This window comes from Zeus faber, assembly GCF_960531495.2.
Source record: "Zeus faber genome assembly, chromosome: 6".
In the NCBI taxonomy this organism is placed as follows: domain Eukaryota; kingdom Metazoa; phylum Chordata; class Actinopteri; order Zeiformes; family Zeidae; genus Zeus; species Zeus faber.
The window spans coordinates 21,702,211-21,723,852 of NC_137201.1; the positions used below are offsets into that span (position 1 = coordinate 21,702,211).

Consider the following 21,642-nt stretch of genomic DNA (forward strand, 5'->3'; position numbering starts at 1 on the left):
GTGTGACTAGGGAGCGCGGCAGCCATGAGAGCGCACCCACCTCTGCTCAGGCCGTCTGGGCCCCGGAGAATTCGACACTCTTCGATCTGTCCGAAGGAGGAGAACATCATCCTGACCTCGTTCTCCCCGTATTTCTTAGAGACCATTCCGATGAAGAGCTTTCTGTCTTCCACCGCTGAAAAATAAACAACGTTCGGGGAAACAGGAGCGGGAATTGAGTGACAGCCAAACAATTAGAGTTCTACAAACGGTGCTGATTGCATCCGGTGCGAGATCTTCCTGTTCAATCTCTCCCCTTGTCACACTGTCACATTCCTGTTCGCACTCAAGGTGCCAGCTTGTTCTCAAAATCTCTGCGCCTTCCAGCTTCATCTTAGCTCCTAGTCGCTCACTCTCTGGACAGATAACCGCTTTATCATCCACTTGGCTTGCCACTAGATCCTCTATACTTGCTCTCCTTTGCGCTCCTCTGTGCCTTTTAAAGCCCATAATCCTCCTAACCCCTGACACCATATAGAAAATATGAATTGCTGCACATTCCCACAACTAATCTTGAAATTCAGCGAGACAGCGTCCAGTTGTCTTTTCTTTGCTTCGTAAAGTGCTGGGTGACAAGGCATGAAATCATTTTTTCTCATAAATATATTCCAGACTATATTTTGGAATTGGCATAAACATTATTTCAAGACAGGACAATATCAAGGCTACCATCTCTTTTCTCCTCCATGATAATAATAACTACTGATCATATTGACCAGCTGCCCTGCATCAATTCGCAAGATATCACACTACCTGAGAACATTTCCATTGAGTTCAGAGCGCTATTTGCATATCCTCCCTACGCCATATCTTGGCACATACTTGGCCAGTGTCACAGCCCATCTGGGATCATGTCACTCACCGGTTGTTTTCTCGCTGTCGGCGGGCTTCATCTGGATTGGATGATGCATCTGAACGACAGGGGAGAAGGGACGGTTAACGTCGCACTTGACAACAATTGTAAGGCGAGATGTTGTCGTCAAAAAATTTGGTTCCTCTTGTATAGAAATGTTCCGATAGCTTTTTCCCCCCTTCCCGATACCAGAACTTTCGTATCTGCCGATACAGAGTACTATTCAACCCAGTGTATTAAAAAAAACCAACACACACTTTAACAGCTGTATACTACTAATCCTGTATTGATGTAATATGATTACTATCATTGTTGTACAGCCTGACTCAGGTTAAACCCTTTGTAAAACATTTTTACAGTCATAACTGAAAAAGCACAAAAATAGATCACGGAATAATTAACAATTGCTTTAAAAACTGTTAAAGTGCAGCCACAATTTAGTCAAATTAGACATTTAAAATTCTAAAAACAGTACAGTAACAATATTAAACAGTGCAACAGCAACTTAAAAATTAAATAAATCTTAGAAAAAAAGAAGAATTCCTTTAATAAATTGTTAAAGTGCAGCCACAATTGAGTAAAATAAGACATTTAAATAGTACAGTGTAAATTAGCCATCACTGTTGGGTCTGGCACTGTTGTGACAGCACAGCGTTCCGCTTTACCGCAATGTTTGCGACAGTGTAGTGTATTCTTTACGTGACTGCTTTTCTGTTGTGAATAGTGTTGGTTAATTGGAATAAGCGCCGGCTATGGCTAGTCGCCGTTATTTAACAAAACAATCATCAAGTGATAAATTACATGATATCGGATCGGTGCAGACTCATGTACTCGCCGATACCCGATCCAGCATTTTAGGGCTGTATCGGAGGCATTTCCGATATCGGAACAACTCTACTCTTGTATGCTCTCTCCTTCCTCTTTGTTCTCCTACTCCGACACAGCAAGAAGAGCTGAACATGATGGAGATGCACTTCTTCAGTATCTCATTTCACTCTTGCGTCAAGTGCAGACCCACGATCTCGCTCATCGATTCCTCTCGTCAAAGCACATCATCTTAAGTGGGTCCATTTCATACAAATTGTTAAAGGAAAATTCTGGTGGTTTTTTTTTTAACCTCCTACTGGATCAATTCAAAAGATCCTGATGTCAATCACTTGTGTTGAACCACAGTGATTATATCTGTTAACCTAAAGCCATTTTTTCCTTTAACATAGAAAGCCACCAGTATAACACTTTCAAATATTAACTTTAATAAGTGAAAATGAGAAAGAAACGTAAACCCCTCCCCTAGAACCAATGTATAACAAGGCGTGGCAGCTCTGACGTGCATCATCTCTTAAGTGGTCTCTCAACACAGAAAAAGCTTTCCTTAAGCCCCTTCCTTTGATCACGTGTGGTGGATCTGCAACACCCGCCTGCGTATCAGCCGTGTTGATATGTGTCATTTGGTGGACAGTTTAATCCAATCCCCTTATAACACGACTGCATATATTTTTAGCACATTCCCCAGATATGTGACACAAAGCGGAACAGAGAATTATATTTTTAAGTGTCTGTGGGGCTCTGTGCTTATGAAATATGGTCATGCCCCCCCCAGTTTTGTATTTGAGAAAGAGTAAAGAGAAAGTGACAGATGGCTTGCTCTGTGTGGATACTGGCTAGCGTCGCTGGCCAAGGAGAAGGGGCACAGACGGCAGAGAAGCAGGGACGCGAGCTTCGTCACCGGTGCGTAGACCGTACTCGCTCAAACGCAGTCGCTGCCAGGAACAGCGCGACTGGGAACTGGGGTTTGAAAAAAAAAAAAACGGGGCCGTCACACTCCATTTTACTTGAAATGTCCATCTGATTGATGGCCCTCCAGGTCAGGTGGATCTGTGCGTGCAGTTGGGCTCATTTATCAGCCTGGTTCCATCTTTACTAAAAACCTCACTGACAATGGCTCCTTTTCCAATAGACTGCTCTATTGATTTAATTGAGGGCAAGGGCCGTTAGGTATTGATTTAATTGATTGGAAGGAGAGTGATTTTGAACGAGCTGTAAGCGGGGCAGATTTGTAGAGGTTTAACAAGCAATTGCACTCATTCTGGTTGACTGGGCGTTAATCTCCAGATAAATCAGGTGAGGAATTAAAAGAGACCACACACACTCACCATCACCCGGCTCAACTGGTGGTGGGCCGTGCGTGCCTTTCCTGAACGTTTCCAATTTTAGAAATAAATATGAAAATGAGCATCCATTTTTTTAGGAGGACGTGTATTAATACATTTGTTCAACTTTGTGGCAGTGGGATCTCGTTCTCAAATTAGTTACCTGCACCGTGGCCAATTACTTCCTTGACCTGTCCAGGGCTCAACACTTGCTTATAAAAGTGGTTGCCAGGCTGGCAACCAGGCATCAGGTTTTGGTTGCCTAAACTGAAAATATGGTTGTCGTTTTGAGTCACGTTATATTTTTAGTAATTAAGATACTATGCAGTTATAAGTCAGCTTAATAATGAAAATGTGACAAAATAATGTTTAAAAGCTTTTACAGTAACCAAACAAATTTCTTTGTAGTTTGTGTTTAATCTGGTACTTGAACTTGAATCTTCTGAGGGGAAGTCACACATGTCAGGACAAAAAAGAGCTGTGATAACACTAACTCCTCTGGTCACACTAAGACTGTCTCTCTCTCTCACACCCACATGTATATGCTCACCACACAGACAAAAATAATCTCAACATTCCCGTTTGTCCCCTCATTATTAACAATGGTAAATCCTAACTTAAATCCTTCCATTTAAAAGTAGCTCGCCACCAGGTGAGGTCTGAGTCAGGCTCATTATCAATGCTGTCTGGCTACAAAGATAAGAACTGGGTATTGTACTGTAAAGGCTATATGTTGATCAATATGACCAAATTGACTAGAAAAAAAAGACATGAACAAGACTAAAACTAAAGACATTTTCTGTTTATTTTTATGTAAGTTTGTTAGCACATAATATAGTTTCAGTTTTCATTTTTTTTCTGTGTAGTTTTAACTAAAATGTTTTTTCACACCTAGATTTAGTTCTTTGTTTAGTTTTAGTTAACTGTACAGGGATGCAAACATGTATGGTGAAACAAGGTCTGAAACATACTTATGGTGGTAGCTGACGGTTTTCCGGGCTCCCACTTCTGACAGACAGTTTCCTGAACCCTTGAACACAACGTCGCTTTGAATCGGAGACTAGAGCCGCGTGTCCGTCTCTCAGTTCTAATATCTGAGAACGAGTCCACTTGTTAATCGATTCTCTCCGACGAGAGAGAGAGGGGGAAAAAAAAAAAAAAAAAAAAAAAAAAAAAGCTATGTTGGGCAGCGGTTTGCAGTCCCTGTTTATGTTAAAAAGTGGTTGTGAAAGGGGGCAACTTGAGGGCACGAAATGGTTGCCAACTGACTCAATCTGGTTGCCAAGGGCAACCGGGTAACCGTTACTGTCCAGCCCTGTTGTGTATGTGTGTTTGTGTGTGTGTCTATGTCTGTGTTGGCTTTTCACTTCAGTACGTCTGGCCTGAGGTGGGTTCTCTGCGGGGCATGTGCCACACTACACGTACAGGATAAGCAGGCGGGCGTTCGGTGAGCTGAGAGCTCATTATTGGCAATGTGAGGGGCTCAAGAAGCCCATACAGCGCTTACTCACCCCACTTAAAGTCTTTATGTTGTGCAGTGCATTCTGGGCCTCCAGTGCGGCTTTTCTTGTATAAAAGGTTACAAAACAGCATCCTGCAGGTAAGGAAGGGAAAAAAAAAAAGAGAGAGACAAACAAGGAAAGGAGTCATAAAAGGATTATTTAAAAAAAGAAGGCAGGACATGTTTGCGCTGAGAGGAAAAGTTGTTTCACCAAAAAAAAACAAAAAACAAAAAAAAAAACAGGAAGTAATCTAAATGGATAAAAGCGTGTTCAATATCAGTCACATGTTTGGAACATGTGACGTGATATTCTTAGCAGCGGCTGTTAGAGGTGTAACGACCAGTCCAAGAAACTGAGATAAGAAGATGTGCAAGGAGCCGCGGTGACACAGTTCAAGAACTGCAAGACTCGATGACTGTCTGCGAGGTCCTGCTGCGTGGCGCTAAGGTCAGCACGGTACCAGTGCGCCGGGGGAAAGACTCCCTTTAGTTAACAGAGGGAGTCATGCCACATTACATAAGAAATAAATAAACATAACATAAACACCCCCCAAACACCCCATCCTCCAAACACAATCTCACAAAACATTGAAATAGCACAAAGAGGAAGAAAAGGGAGGGTGCAGGGGAGGCGATGGGGGAGGGGATATGGAGAAAAGAAGAACAGGGAAGGGAAGGGGGGGGGGGGGCTCTCATCCTTCCGTCCCAGCAGACCGCCAGTGGCGTTCCAGCCTGTCAGCTTTGCTGGGTTGGGGAAGTGGAACGCTGCAGCGTCTCTGACCTACATAGTGCGTATTATGCCGTTACTGGAGCTCCCGGCCGTACAGGGGGTGGGGGGTGGGGGGGGGTGGGGGGCTGCTGAACTCTAATATGCATTGAGTTGCTCTCTTCTCTCTCTCTGCGCTAGTTGAGCTCGCTCGCCTGCTCTGGTTCTTAGCCTCTACTCTGCTGTACTGGGTCTGGATAAACCATTCGGGGAGGGGCGGTGGATTTTACCCCCCCCCCTCCCCCAATTTAAAAAATAAATAAAGGAACTAAATAAAATTTGCCAACACCATAGACTGTTCAGGGAGGGGCGGTGGTTATCAGATGACCCCCCCCCCCCCCATAACCTGAAGTGGATTTGACCCAAATAAAAACAAAACAAAACAAAAAAAAAAAAAAAAACAATGGCTCCGGCATAGACTTTTGGCAAAACAAACAACCAAAATGGAAGTGGGATTACAGTGATTCCAACGCATTAGTCCAACAAAAGCAAGATGGATGACATAAGAGAGTGGTGTGAAGAGTGCATTATCTGATGTGCAAACAAAGTGCATGCCAGAGGGCAGCAGGCAACCTTTCTTTGAGGGAAAAATGCCCCTGGGTCACCCAGCAGGGGTACGAGTCAACAGTATGGCATGGGGAGAAGGAGGGCAGCAGAGAGGGACGGGGGGGGAGGCTCTAACACATTCACCTCACACAGGCGAGCCAAAAGGGCTGTAGTGATCAGACTAGATTATCAGATAGAATACATTAACATGGCATTAACACGTCAATAGGCCATCACAGCTGACGCTCTCTGGAGGAAGAAGGGAAGGCTCTCTACTAAAAGAAAAAAAAGAAAAAGGGGAAAAAAAAAAAAAAAGGCCTTTGAACCATTCATCCTCACAAATGACTGCACAATGTTGGCTGTATACAGGCCACATATTCAGCAGCCTGAAGGTCCTACTGGTTCGCACACCCAGGACTTGTCTGGCAAAGGTAGATCATGAGTATCGCGATCATCCACCGGAGCAGAAAGCAGAGTGTGGCTCCGGCACAGGGCGGCTGCTTTGAAGAGTGCGAGGCCAGACTGTTATATCACAGAGGTGGGCCACGCATCGCCACCCTGACCAAGTCCCAACCACAACTCTCCAGTCCGTGCTTCACGGATTAGGGTCCAGCGTTTCATTTTCTTGCTTTACCAACTGCGTAAACACTGGCACAGCTGAAAAGACTCACTAACTCTTAATTCCTGAGATCAAAGAGGGTCCCACATCAAACCCAAAGAGTGTATTAAGGCTTTAAACCACGGCAAGTCACCCAAGTATGGAAGGAATTTAAATTTGGACGACGTTGCGAGCTCTATTAAACGCCATTTACATCAGAAGAGCTGTCTTTCATTTTATTCACCTGCATTTTGTTACAGCAGTCTGGGCGCTTCCAGTGGCACTCTGAAGCGCTTTGTAACTTCCACTTCACTGTCTCCCCTAATTGCAGCCTAAACTGAACCGCTCGACTCAAGCACTCTTTCTAAGGTGAGCGCATCGATGGATGTCTTAATGGAAAATTGCAGACGAATAACAATTTCCCCCCACACTCTTCTTCAGACGGGGCTGCTTTGCCAGCAGCACAGAAGCTTAAAAAATAAATAAATAAAATGAAAAGAAAGGGGGGGCAATTTCCATAATGCAGGGTTATAAAAAAAGGGCATTGTTTCGTAACCCTGTAATTCAACAGATGATTGAATTGTCTCTTCAACCGTAAGCACAAATACAGATGTTTCGCATGTGCACACAAGCATGTCCTGTCCTGTCTTGCATTGCCGGTGTTGTGCTGTACAGGCACACTGTGATGATAGTGGAAATAGCAATGCGTGAGATCTTTTTCTTTGCTTTCTTGTATTGCGGAAAGGAAAATGAACACCAGCTACCAGACAAGCGATAAACTGTGGGCAATACAAAATAATGCTGTGTTCGCGGCCTCATTGTCAATTGCCTCTTATGAGTTTGTAAGCAGAAAGCGAGAGGTAACATGCACTCAATCGCTTTTAGTTGTAACATAGAACCAAAATGGACGCTGATCAGAAGCTTCTCATATCCGACTCACTGTTTTATCAACAGGAAGTTCAGTTACCAGCGTTTTTTTTTCTGCAGAACACTTGCATGGCCATAAACACCGCTTGCATAGAATCTGCCATTTTGAAGTCAGAACACCAACAAATCTTAGGAAAGTTGTGAACTTGAGGCTCAACACTTGACCTCTGATGGATATTACTATGCTATTCATGTCCGCTCCTCTTGTGGGTACGGCAAACACGATATGACTTCAACGCAACCGTAACCCTTCGAACATCAGTAGGTAGCCACTGGTCGTTTTGCGGTCACATAAAACACTGGCAGCATCTGACATATTTTGGAGACAGCCAATTACTTAGAGCAGAAACAGACAGCTTGATGCACATACCTTTGCTCTGAGGGGGGTTCTGGGTGCGATCCCGGAGGATGTTGATTTGGTGCACAGCTCCGAAAGGCTCAAACAGCTCCTTGAGCTCCGTTTCTGACCAGGAGCGCGGAATCTGACCCACGAACATCTTAATGGTGTCTGGGTCTGGTTGGTCCAGGTGCTCCATGGACCCGTTCATCTTGCTGCCGTTGCCGTTGCTGAGGGGCAGAAGAATAGAAGGGGCCTGTAATTAGTCTTCCCATTTCAGATATTGGACGGATATTCTAACAAAAAAAAAAATCGTTCTTCATGTTATGTTCTGACCTCATCAATCTACCGGTGACGGGCCAAAAGGCATCAATCATGCAGCCAAGATTGATTTTTTTTTGACTCAAATGAAAAGTTATGACAAATGACCTCTACTGGCTGCCAAGACATATTTTAGCACCTGAAACAGTCCTATACTGTTATGTCAGAAGCACAAAAAGAAAGATATGGTTATATCCCAATCTGTTATAAAATATCTGAAAATAAACCAGATAACCGGCCAGGGCTTGCAAAAACAAACCTTAAAATCAGCTACCACACATTTATCAAAGTGACAAGCATAGAGTGTAATAGGTACACTGACAAGAGGTGTCCAACTATCATGGGATGCTGGCCTGCTGCAGTCAGTGGCAGCATAAGTTGTCAGTGCAGGGATCAGTATTTTTACGGAAGCCCGAAGGGTGTGCTCTTGGAATGTCAAAGTGTTACAAATATATATATTAATGCATCGCTTGCAGTCACAGTAAGAAGTCTGTATTTCACGATACCTGAAATCTAGTTGTTGCTAGCAATACCAAAGAAATTACATGATTCTCAATAGCCGATTTAATAACAAATTCCAATGTACATCAGAATACATTTTCTTAAGATTACAAAAAAAAACAAAAAAACAGTCCAACACAGAAGTAAAGTATTCTACAGTAAACAGTCAATGTTGTGTTTTCAGTAATACAGTAAGTAACTAATAACAGCTGCAGTAGCTTTAATGCAGATATAACACACAATGCATATAACCTTCAAGTTGTTAACCAACCATTATTCACGTAAACTCAGTCTACTCGACAGTCAGAGACCATTAGTCTTGAAAATTAATTTAAAAAAGTCCAGGGCCTACTACAAGTTATACTTAGTCAGCTACAGTAATTCAGCTCTCAGCTATTGCTCTCACTCAGCTAGTCTTTGTGGAACATAGTTTGACTCACAGCCAGTGCAGCTGTCTCACATAGAAATAATGGTAACAAGTGGGCTATTTCATGATAAGTACATTTTGTCACTTTGTTATCAACACTAGTTGTTAATGCAACACTATGAATTGAAACGCTATAATCTGCTTCAACTCTGAATTAATTGGAATCTCAGTCTTTCAGGTGTGTGGTTGGGGTCGGTAAGTTTTTCCTTTACGTCAACACTTAAAGGCGCCGTTTGCAGGCAGTTTTATGAGGATCTATTTCAGAATCCCTTGATCATCTTTCTCTAAGGCAAAGCACATCTCCTAGTTCTATATTTGGCGGAGCTGTCACTGCAGTGGCACTGGCTGAGCTCCAGCTTGCCATCTTCATGTCTTGTTTTGCCTGACTGTAGTTTCAGTTACAGCACCCAATAGGTTCCTTTTAAAGCCAACTTGAATTTCAATTGATCCAGTGGCTCTCAATACTGTAAATCTTGAGTTGTCCAGCATTTTTTTTTTCCTCCTGCCTTGTAGCAATTACTTGTTTGGCCAAAACCGAATTAGCAAGCAAAACCCCCAAGTGCTGCTTCTTTTGCAATCTATGAAATCTATGTTATGAAGCCCATTTTGTTCCAGAAGGCAAACAGCTAAACCTTTTAAACCTAATGGAATCCTTTGAGTAGCACCTCAAAACAGATTATACATTTAGTGGAATCTGCAGGCCTCCAGCAGTTGTTGATTATATGACGTGAACGGCATCACTGAGTGTACACAGTGCAAGAGGACTGACGATCACAACAGCACACAGACACAGAAACACACGGGACTTGAGTAGAGATAACAGTTTGGCACAACACACAGGCTGTGATTACGTCTTACAGGATTGTAGGTACAAGCAGAGGGAGAAAGAAAGACAGACACAGAGAGGAACTAAATTAAGTAGTGAAAATTTAGCATGCAGACCTCTGGACACGAGCCATCCACCTCTTACAGATAGTGCCCAAGCGTTCGGCAGAAACGCCAAACTCTTTGAGGGACTTAAATGACATACTGAAGAATTCTCCTTCCGCGCTGATCCTTTGGAAATCCAAATACTCCACGCCTCTTTAAAAACTACTTTTTGCAAGCATTACTTTCCCGGTGCATTCTGCCACAAGTATATCCAAATGACGACAAGATAAAACAAGGAAGAAAAAAGGGAAAAAGAGGGGCGACTGCCCCCCTTCACAGCCCTGACAGCTACAGAGAACAGCACTGCAGTGCTCTAAACCTAGAAGAATTTCTGGTTTAGTAGGCAAGTATTTTGCAGGCCGTCTTCTCCTCTGGCATTTTGGCGATGGTACAGGGAGTAACCTACAGCTTCTAGAGCACAGCAGGGGAACAATCACATATTGTTCCCCCATGTTGGAGAACACTATTCACCGTTCCCACTACAGTACAATGGGCCGAGTCAGAGGGATGCTCCGGAACACGCTGAAGGCAGCGTCCGCCAGGGCCACAGCACTGTGGTGTGTGACACCATTTATCCAGTTTCACCACAGGCACTGTGACGCCATTTTGCCAAGCGCCCTCTGATACAACTTCACTGCATGCATGACAAGACCCACTTGAACAACTGTGTGGACTGCATCTTGTATTACAGCAGGAAGCTGGAGTTACGATATCAATGAAGGCTTGAGAGCGTTTGTTTTATTCCTCATTATTTAGCTGAAACCATCATCCAGTTAGTAAAACAAATGTATTATATTGTTGACCAGGCGCAATTCCCAGCCATATTCGTTAGGCCATCGTCAGTCTTCAATTTCTGTGTATTTGTATTAGGCATACAGAGAACGACATTGACTGACTGCATGGTGTTTTGCATCCATTATGTATTAAGTATAATGCTTTGATTCGCGTGTGGAAATTCTCTTTTCGGTGGAGAAGAAAGAACGCCCCCGGAACAGGACAGGATTACACCGTCTTGGTCAAGGGCACTTGTGCAAGGGGGGACACGCAGCGTTCTTTAGCTTGAGCCTTCAGGTGTAGCAGAGACTCTCTACTGACCATGGCACGCTGCAGAATGATGATTAAGTCTTTTGCTGAGCTTCCACAAGTACCATGTGATACGGCAGGTTGTCCGCTCTGAGACGCCCTGGAGCAGCTGACGGGTAATTTGGTGCTGTGACAGTTGCATGCCTGCTGTTGCACTTGCCATAAAATGCATGATTTATCTGGGCCATGTGTCTGCTGCATTGGCTTTCTCTAACTTCAGAAGTATGGGCACTCCACCTTTGCTGATCGAATTAAAGAATGTTTCACAATTCGCTCAATGTGCATGACATCAGCTAACTTTAGGGAAGCAAAATCACGTGTTCACGTTAGTCATACTAAAACCCTAAGTCCAAAGTAACTTGACGGGCACTATGACCCAGTTAAAGCACATTGGAATTATTTCAGATACTGGAAATAACCAAAGAGTCTCCTAATTGTAGTCACTTTCATCACTATGCTTGCCATTAATGTTATTTCATAGGTCTAATTAGCAGGTAATTATATGGTCATTCAATTACACCATCATGACTAAAATATTGATTCGGAACAAGTCTTGGCGAGACCCATTGGAGCAGAAATACACACATTGCTAACAATGTTTCTGCTTGAGCAATAGACTACAGCAGACTCCTGTTTTTCCAGAGATGTTTTAGGGGTCCGCTGGCCAGCAAACACTACCATCTTGTTTTATTTGCTTTATTGAGGATTAAATAAAAGGAGAAGTTCACATGGACGCACATCGTTTCTGAGTAAAGAGTAATCCAGCATGAGAAACAGCTGTTTGCTCGCAATATCCAGAGTAAAATTCTAAACCCCTTTTTTCAGGAATCAATGGCCTTTCAAGCTGCTTCAACAGGACGTGCAAAGCCAGCATGCCTCTAAATGCTTTGGTAATATCTTTGCAGCTGTCAAGTAGGAAAGGGTTCCACACTAGTTCCAGAGCTTGCCTTTCCTTTTCTAGGCAGTAAATGACTAATTACTGTTTGACGAACTGGATGAATGGTTATCAATTCTTGAATTAAAATACTGCCCCTAAGAGAAGTACACAGGAGTTTTCGCTCTAAATCCTAATACTTCAAAATGTAATTTGGGCATACATACATACGAATAAAAATAAATTCTCAAAATACTAATACTAAAGCGAAACACTGTAACAACAAGCAATCTTGTCATGTCTGCTGTGAGCCGGTTAAAGTGGAGCAGAGATCCGAGCACATTTCACCCGAGCGTGTTCACATCGTTATTTTTTTTTATGTGTAACATGAATTTATCGGGTCAATCGTTAATGAGGAAGAGAATATCTAAATTGCTCATTTTGTCCATTAATTTATTTGTTAACCCATTGCAATATCACACCGATTAATTCTTATGTGCATTAACTGGCATTTTTCAGAATTGTGAAGACTGCATTTTTTTGTCTGACTTACTGAAATCATTTTCCAGGTGTCTTAAAGGCCTTCGCTTAATTCATGTCAATATAGGAAAGCCCAATGTTTGATGGTCCAGTGGAAACCGCTTATGATCACGGTTACAGTGATTAACAGCTTATATGGATTAAAAAAAGCCTGGGCCAGAATTACTCCTATACAAATTCTGTTTAAATATTTTGCTCACAGTAATCAAGTAGTCTGCTTACAGTGTTCATTTTGGGCCTTTTCATACTTGACAACATATGTATTTTTTTATTTTTACAACTAAAGTAGTTATAGATTTTTCCCTTTACTCCCATGGTAGTTTGCCTCACAGTTACCCGTCTGCAGTGGCAGTGCTACGCTGGGTTTGCCGGTGCTGTAGCCCCGTCAGAATTTTGCATAGCAATGGCGCAGCCCACCAAAGGATTGTCATTAAACACTTGAAATCCTCTCCGACAATTATTTTAAGTTTAAAATGTATTTAAGACTGATAATTCGTTTTAAGTTTAAAATGTATTCAAGACTGATAATTCGTTTTAAGTTTAAAATGTATTCAAGACTGATAATTCGTAAAACGGGCAGGTGTAGAGCAGTGGTGTAAGTGCGTAATGTGCCCCCCCCCCAAAAAACAGGTAAAAACACTGTTTTTATTTTCCTGTTTCCTCAGTGAAAGAAACAATAAATGCCCCATGCGCTTCCGTGTCAGCCTCCCCAGAGCCTTTATACCATTAGATGGTAATCTGCATGAAAAATACAGAAAACGATTTGGTTATAATAATCATCCGCTTATATTGATCTATTTGACTCGGACAGACGTGGTCACTATTGAGAGTTTTCCACTATTTAATTGAATTTTACTGTATTATTAGCTGATGTACAATACGGGACTCCATTTCGGACACTGAAATGTGAAAAGAAAGGTACAATCAGTATTATATTTTCTCATTGTGTAAATTGACCATGATAAATTGTTGATCAATATCAGTCCGTCCGATGTAACCTCGATGGAAGAAGCCTCGCGGGGGAGGAGCACCCCGCTTGGCAACGTGACGTAAGTACTTTATATGGATTCCAGGCCGGATCCAGGGCTGGGCCAGCTCTTCATATAGGGGACCACCTAGGGTGTCATGCCCTAGTAATCTGCATATCTGAGTTGGATGGGGACACATTAAGACATTTTCCTCCACACATTAACTCCAATTTGGCTCAATATGGCTTGTTTCTATTGGGCAGGGCAATTGGGGCGGATGTTGCGCACCTGTCTCCCTCTCTGATGGTACCGAGGATGTGCGCGCCAGCAATGGGGTGCCCGCGATTGGTGTGCCAAAACAGTGTCTTTTTAGTTTAGATGTATGGATGTTATTATAGATATTATTTTAAGTCTGCTTATGGCACAAACAAGCATGTATGGAATGGTATGGAACAAAACCGTGCGTAATGGGGACATTTTCTCCATGACCATGCATTAGGTGGAGAAATAAAGCAATGTTAATTCTACTCTTAATTTGTTTTTGCTTGTTCCCTTAAAAAAAAAAAAAAAAAAAAAAAAAAGGACCATTAATAGTACCATTAAAGTACCGGATGGATAAGCAGTATCTGTAAGATTAGTGGTACTGTAAAAATCTTAACGATACCCATTCCTATTGAGCCAAGTTCCTCCGTTCCCCTCCACACACTCTTTTTAGTTTTTATTTGGAGAAAACGGGGCACAGCCTTCGGGGCGCACGGTGAGTCGTGTACGTGTTCTTGACCGGACACGGACGATTCACGCACAAAAAAATATATATCTATGACTGCCCTCATTTATAATTCCCCATTTAAATGTTATCCCTGTGCATTTCGCAAGGTTCTGTTTTATCCTGTTATTGTAATGCACACTGTCCGAAACAAAGAAGAAAAAAAAAAACGACTGCTCGACTTGAAGAATCTCAGTCGACTGATGGGTTTCCGACTGATGATTCAACGCATCGAATTTCAGGGGGCAGCCCTAGTAATCTGCATGTCAGAGTTGGATGGGGACACATTAAGACATTTTCCTCCAGACATTAACTCCAATTTGGCTCAATATGGCTTGTTTCCATTGTTGGATTTTCCCTGATTAAGACGGACGTGTTCAATCAGCCTCTGAATGGGCCCCATGTTAACACAGGCAGCATCCGATGACAAGGCCTGCCCCATTAGCTCCTTAATCAAACCAAGCGTCACCGGCGGTTATGGATGAGCTTACCAGGTATTACCTGTCGTCAACGAGTAGTTAAAATATCCTTTATAGGATTACAACCAAATCAACTCTAGCACGATGCTGCAAAATGCTAAATGAATGCAGATCTTCAAGTGGTCCCCATTGGTATGAGAAGCAGTGGCACCGAGACGTCCCAGACAGGGTAATTGCAGGTATCACAACATTATATCTAAAGCTTTGTACTAGCATTTTAATGCCAATGAGACCAATTTTCCATCAGTGAAATGAAGAGAATAGACATCCATTCTGGAACATTGCACTATATTCAGCAAAATAACATTGATTTTTGTGAGATATAGTATAATTGAATCAAACATTTTAGCTCCCCCTCTGCTGACCAGCTGAATTGAAATACCCTTGAATACTATTTAAGGCTCCCTTGCTGTCTGGATTGAATAAGACCAATACTTTCAGACTTTTTAAATAACATGTAAATGAAAAAAAATTCTCACTTTACTGAAGCATAGAATTACGGGTTTTCAAGACAATAAGCTGTAGCTCCCTGATTATTTACCATTCTATCTTCATAAAGCAAGTTTGTACCATCCATAATAAATACATCCAGGAAAGTTGCAGCACTGGGGACAACGCTGAGGTCATGCACTGTCCTTTAAAAGAACGACAAAAACATTTGTTTCAAATGCAGTATTTGTTTCCCCCACAAGATTGCTTTACATTCAAACAGTTGTACGTTGAAAGGAGACAACACAGGACGAAAAAAACAAGTCATTTGTTACATAAAACATTCTCCTTTAAATATCAGAATGAAACCGTCTACCTGCAAATTGCAAAAGATTGTTTTTTTTACAATGACATTCGTAAACCACCACCATTAGAAAATGTATACACTGCACTTAAGTGTGAAAAGGAATGGCATAGGCTATGCATATCAGCTTTAAAAATATTATTAAAAAAACGGGACGCATCACTTACTCAATGCAAGACACCAAATGATGTTTGTCTGCAGTAAATTCTTAGAAATAGGTAGAGAATTACCTCATTAATAAGGATACAAATCGTATTCCATCAAGCCAGTGATTCCTTCTTGTGTGTGGCAAACATTGTTGATTTTTACCTCTTACCTATCCAACTCATGGGGTTTATCACAATATGTTAAATGCTCTACATTAACCAGACCAACATTTAAACTCAGAGGTCCAATGGTTATGTACCCTTTTCCACAACAAGCCGATGCTGGAAGTAAAATTGCCTTTACTTCAGTTTGTTTAAAACTTTTAGGATCTGGTCTGGTGCAACACTGACCGCAACTGTATTTGTTTGTGAAACGTTTCGCTCGACCTTTGACCAAACGGTGCCACACGAGAGAAAGACAGTCCGTGTCACAATGAACTTTCTAAGATCTTACATGTTGCTCAGAGCCAGCCAGTTTCCTAATTAAATACAGAGCCAGGAGGCTGCCAAGCTCACAGTATGTAGCTGTGGAACAGGTGACAAGCCAGATCAGAGCGCCTTGCTCCCGGGCGCCAACATCTGTCTGCAAGGCACTTTCCCACAACCACGTTGACGTGAGTGAAAACAACCTAACAGCTGGCCGGTGCAACACAGGGACATGGTGCCAAGGGGCTGCACTTCCCACAGATCAACGGCTCCCCATCCACGACAAAGGGATCACCTCAACGCTTAGCTCACATAGCGATATGTCAGTGTTTCCTGCCAAAGGATCACACTTAAGCCCGGATAGCCTCTCTTACGGTCCCATAATGGGATCAATCAATCAAACACCGCTTACGAGAGGGCGGATCTAATTACCAGATGACTGCATCAGAAGGCAAGAGATTAGATTTGTTTTTTATTAAAACCAGTGCATAGATGGTATAAAACGCACAAGTCCCACGCCTAGAATTTCATGTTAACTCAGAATCAAAATCTGCTACATGTGGCCATGTAGCAGGAACGTGTCTTCACACTGTTTGGAGCATTGTTTTCCCATAACCGGACATACAGACAAGCCACAAATAGTTTAAAACAATCTAAAATAAAATATTTCCAAAATACATAATGTGATAAGGACAATATAAATAACCAGGCTATGGCAGGGGCTAAAGGGGATGTATGGTTGGTGAATATTACTGAATGAACACAGGAATGAATGTATACAATAGTAGGACACAGGATGGAAATATCAAGTCTAAGGTCTAAATAATTTAGAGTATATTGCAGGGTATTGCGCAAGGTGTCCTGTGTGTTTGAGAAAGAAGTGGCTGTCGTAGAAGGAATAACTATATTGTGATGTGGGCTTTAATCAGAATAGGGCACTTTACAAAGTTACAGAACTAAAAATGGAAAGTGAATATCATTTACCACCCCCCCCCCCCCTCAAAGACATGGCTGTTAAAGAGCCATTCCAATGCAAATTGCATTTACATGAGCATACGATGGGGAAGCATGAACGCCCGAGGGACCAGGCCCATTCCACCGAGTCGATTACAAAACAGCCCGGTTAAACACTCGTAGTTCGCCAGGAAAGTCAGAAGCGGGTCACGTTTCGCCGTTTTCCGCGACTCGCGTAGCGAGTAGCGATCCGCACGGGGGAGAGGGTTCGGATCCGCGCCCCCGCCGTTCACAGCCCCCGTCACAAGATCCCCATTAACCGGCTCAATAATGCGGCGACCGCGTGTTTTGCGTCGACGAGAAAGCACCCCGGAGTCGACAAGCTCGAGCGGAAACCTATAAAGTGGGCCAGCTCGGGGTGTTAGCTAGCGGGGCGGGGAGGGGAGGGACCCGGTCCGAACCGAACCAGGCTCAGCCCGGCTCGGGTTCCGCTTCGGTCGCTCAACGAAGCTACTATTTACACTAAACACAACGTAACAACAACTCAGTCCGAAACCACCCGTGCGAACCAGCGCGGGGCAGGGTCGTTTTATCCACCGCTGTGGCGTCTGTTGGCGGCCGTCGGGGTGGAAGCGGCGTAGGTTCGTTACCAACGTCCGTATCGAACGCCATTTAAAAACAACTTCCACACCGCCCCGGACGACACATCGCCGTCAACTCGCGTAAATTACCCGCGTATCCCCAGGAGCCGCCGAGGTTCGACGTTGAGGCGTCAGCCTCGGTCCGCTTCACTTTGTTGACGTTTAAAAAAAAAAAAAAAAAAATCGATTCCGCGTCGATTCGCGTGATTCCCGGCACGCACGTGCCCACCCCGGTCGAACCGTCGCGGCGCCCGAGCTAACGTCGCCCCCCCCCCTAAATGGTGCGTTCAATTGACGCCCGCACTCGAAAAAAATAATAATAATAAATAATAATAATAAAACACTCCAGCCTTCCATTCGAGAGGGAACGTGCACGGGGACCGAGCGAGCAGCCTCCCGAAACGGAACCCCGAGGAGGGATTCTGGGTCCGGATCGCTCGGGCTGGTCTGGAGTTTACCGAGGTGGACAGACCTGACGTCACAGCAACATGTCAGCACGCACCGTTGACGGTGAACAAAGTTCCTTTGCGCGTAGGTTTATTTTGTTGATTTGAAAAACACCGTAAGTTGCATCCCAACTTACTACGTCGTTTTTTTTTTTATATGTTCGGCTTCGGCGCTTATATAACGAACAAACGTGCAAAATAACGTTTACGGCGGGCGTCCATATTTTCCCCGAGCGGAGGGAATGGTTCCGGGCTCTCGCGAACGCAGCAACGGCAACGTTCGCGTCGTAAACGTCGGAGGAGAAGGCCCGTGGTTGTCGTTGCATTTGTTTATTCCGGGGGAAATTGCGACCGCGGAGTTTATAAGTGGGCCAAACCCGTCTCACCCCCGCCGGCCACGGCGCGCCTTGGCGTGGCTAGCAGCCCCGCTCACAGTGGAGCTAAAGCTACTTTGTCGGTTTAAAACGTGCGAACACGTGTTGTTTTTCCTACTTTTTCTCCGCGCCGAACGCGCTTCGGCTCGGCGTCGAGCTACTCACATCGTGTCGCTCGAACTCATCAGCAGGCTCTCTGATAGCGGGTGGAAATCCAGATTGTACGCCGAAGTCATGGTGGGAGCGGCGCGGTGCCCAGACAACGAGGAGCGGATCGGCTCCTGCAGACGGAGCGGAGCAGGTGCAGAGGAGGTGGAAGTGCCGTTCGCCCTTTTTTCTTTCGGCCTCCTATTTTTTTTCTCTCTCTCTCCTTATTCTTCTTCTTCTTCTTCTCCTTCTTCTTCTTCTTCTTCTTCTTCTTCTTCTTCTTCTTCGTCTTCCCCTCCTGCCTGTCCCCCCGAGTCAAGCGGTCCGATCTGCCGTCACACCGCGCACCACACGCCGGGCTGCTGCACACACAGTAGGGGCGTGGTCTTCCGGGGAAGTATCGGAAAGCCGTCGACCGCTGGGCTCAGGCATAGATATAGACACCTAGATGCCCCATTCGCCACTAACACCGCCTGTCGCGATACGTCAAAGGCGGCGCCATCTTGCCCCGGTGTTGCACTGTTTTGCACCGAATGATTCATCATAATAATAATTACTATTGATATATAACGCTACATATTTTACTGGGGGTTTTTTTGTATACATCTCTCTCTCTATCTCTAGAGAGAGATATGTCCCTGATATGAGATATGTCCCTGCCGGCCCCCCTGACGTAGCCCTCCTAATCTACGATTTGTGCACCCATATGCGGCACAAACGGTGCCGTGTCTAAAAACATGTCACGAGATGATTGTTCCGATGAGTGCTTTTGGCGCTCTCTTCCCCCTGGTGCGGTGAGCATAATGAAGACCGCGCCAAGATGGCGGCGTTATTTACGCGCCTGGCTCGGCGCATTGAGGCGTAGGTCTTTATTCTGTGGACTCAGCGCTCGGTCTAAAGACAATAAACCGTCGAGCACGTGTTGATGAAATAACTCCAAATGCCCAGACCCCATCGGTTAACACGTGGAGGTAGGATGGTCCGTGTAAAATGTCTGTTAATAGCGGCCCCGCCCAGGAAGGCGGGTTAATTCTCTGAAATAACACCATTTACATTAAACTTAACTCGTGATTATTTGTTGTTGTTGTTTTTTTTTGTTGTTTTTTTACTAATTCAGTGCGATGCAATTGTTATAGCCAATTGAGCAAACACAAACCACCCGCAGCAGGATTATTAACCTACAGTATTCCATTTAGGTCACCCAAAATTTTTAACACCGAAAGCAAGATCATTAAAATGCAGTTTTTCCTGGCACCTTCAGCCTTGCCTTCCGAGCGGGGTCGGAGGTCACGGTCCCCTTTGTACTGTGTGTGTTGTGGACCTGGGGGAGGGGGAGCCCATCTATCTCCCTTTGTTGATCAGGACTGGCTGGGCGAGGCCTCGCTCACTGGGTTGGGGGGGGGTGCAGCCTTGCGGAGACCCAGTTGTCAAGTGCTGTTTGCCATGGCGGAGAGGCCGTCGTCTAATTATCAAACCACTCATTACTGCCGCAACAGCTGCACGTTCCAAAAATATTATTCATAGCAAGCATTGAGAAATATCCCGTTCGTACAGTCCTACTTAATCCTTGTATCCATAGCAATTTCAAGGCAGCTCGGGACCAATATAGAGACTGTTGTGCAAAACAGATTCACAAAGAGGTTTGTATGCATAATGTGATATGTGACCTATTTTGCCATACACTCAGACGAGCACAGTATGTAACATGCATTACCGCAGAGCTGGGGGGGCTGCTATAAAAAGGACGTGTAAACTTCTCCGGGGAATCAGGTTCCATTAAAATGGAAGAAGAAAAAGAATACGATAGCCTCAGCCCATCTTGGCATCCACATATCCCTTTGACTCAATTAGATCCCACGGGATGTGATTGAAGTTGTTTTTTTTTTTTAATGTATAAGGATCTGGATTCATGTAAATCCATTCTGTCTGGTCTTTACATACATGCAGTGTGGAGTGGGGTGATTCCATCCCACCAGTTTATTTTCAGCGGTCTCACCAGTGAAGGATCTATTTGGATTCCCTGAGATGTTTGTTGTGCTGGATAAGATTGGTCCGGGCCTTGTTGCCTGTGCCTCGCAATTCTATCCTCGTTCGTAATCTGAGATTAATATTATTGTAATCCTATCGTAATCCGCCACACGTACCACGCTTTTGTTGTTTACATCAAAGGCTTTTTTTTCTCCGCAGTGGAATTGTAGTCCGACAAATCAATTTGCCAACATTTGAATCGTTCATGGTCCTGACCAATGGTGGAGCGGGTCATGTAAAAATAGGCCAGCTGCAACCTAAGTGGGCTATGTCGTGTGTGTGTGTGTGTGTGTGTGTGTGTGTGTGTGTGTGTGTGTGTGTGTGTGTGTGTGTGTGTGTGTGTGTGTGTGTGTGTGTGTGTGTGTGCGCACGCGCGCACTCGTGTGTACATCAATGCATGAACTTGGGACGCATGCTTTTCACTCAGCTCTGCCTCTCAAGGTGGAATGGCGACCAGCTGAAGACCTCTCAAAATGGAGAGTGGGAACTTCCTCTCATCCTGTGTTCCAGAAGTATCCCACAGCGTCGGTGGGGAGGATAAGACTAGCTGACAGGATACTGTACTAGTGTCTTACGTAAATTCCACAGTGGATTTAAATTTTCCATGACACTGGTTCATCCAATGTTGTTTTCTGACATAAGAGATGCAATTGGGCCCTGCGTTGCTTCATTCAGCTCGGAGTTGGATCCAGGGTTTTTGTTCTGGTGGCCTATTTCATTGTCACAAACCTCTGCATTATTAACACATCCCTCTTTCTTATTTATTGACCCATACAGGCATTTGTTTCCCCGCAGAGCTTCCCGAGGAGCAGACAGGTATTTCTATAAAGTGAATTACCTAAAAAAGGATGCAATATTGATTTTTAAACTCTATATAAAATCTATATTCAGAAATACGCCACTAAAACCTGATTATGGAATATATTTTATTCATTTAAGATCAAAGTAACTCTGAACAGGAAAAGGGTCCGATTCCAAGATAGTGTCTTTGTTTTCCTTTGACACACACAAAAACGACAATTGACTAAACCCACCCCACCCACCCTCCCACCCCACCCACCCTCCCACCCCCCACAGCAGT

General features: G+C 44.0%; 1 protein-coding gene across 2 annotated transcripts in view; it reads right to left on the reverse strand.

Annotated features, from left to right (window-relative positions):
- LOC307231778 (CUGBP Elav-like family member 2) overlaps positions 1-18,892 on the reverse strand; it is a 32,458-nt gene extending 13,566 nt beyond the window's left edge. For both annotated transcript variants that reach the window (XM_080002607.1, XM_080002606.1), the window contains exons 1-5: positions 18,552-18,892; positions 7,751-7,947; positions 4,554-4,636; positions 902-950; positions 41-175 (exon numbers count right to left, since the gene is read on the reverse strand). In XM_080002607.1, the coding sequence (XP_079858733.1) occupies positions 41-175; positions 902-950; positions 4,554-4,636; positions 7,751-7,947; positions 18,552-18,622 (535 nt within the window). In that variant the 5' untranslated portion in view covers positions 18,623-18,892. The remainder of the gene's footprint in view (positions 1-40; positions 176-901; positions 951-4,553; positions 4,637-7,750; positions 7,948-18,551) is intronic.
- Positions 18,893-21,642: the final 2,750 nt, after the last annotated feature.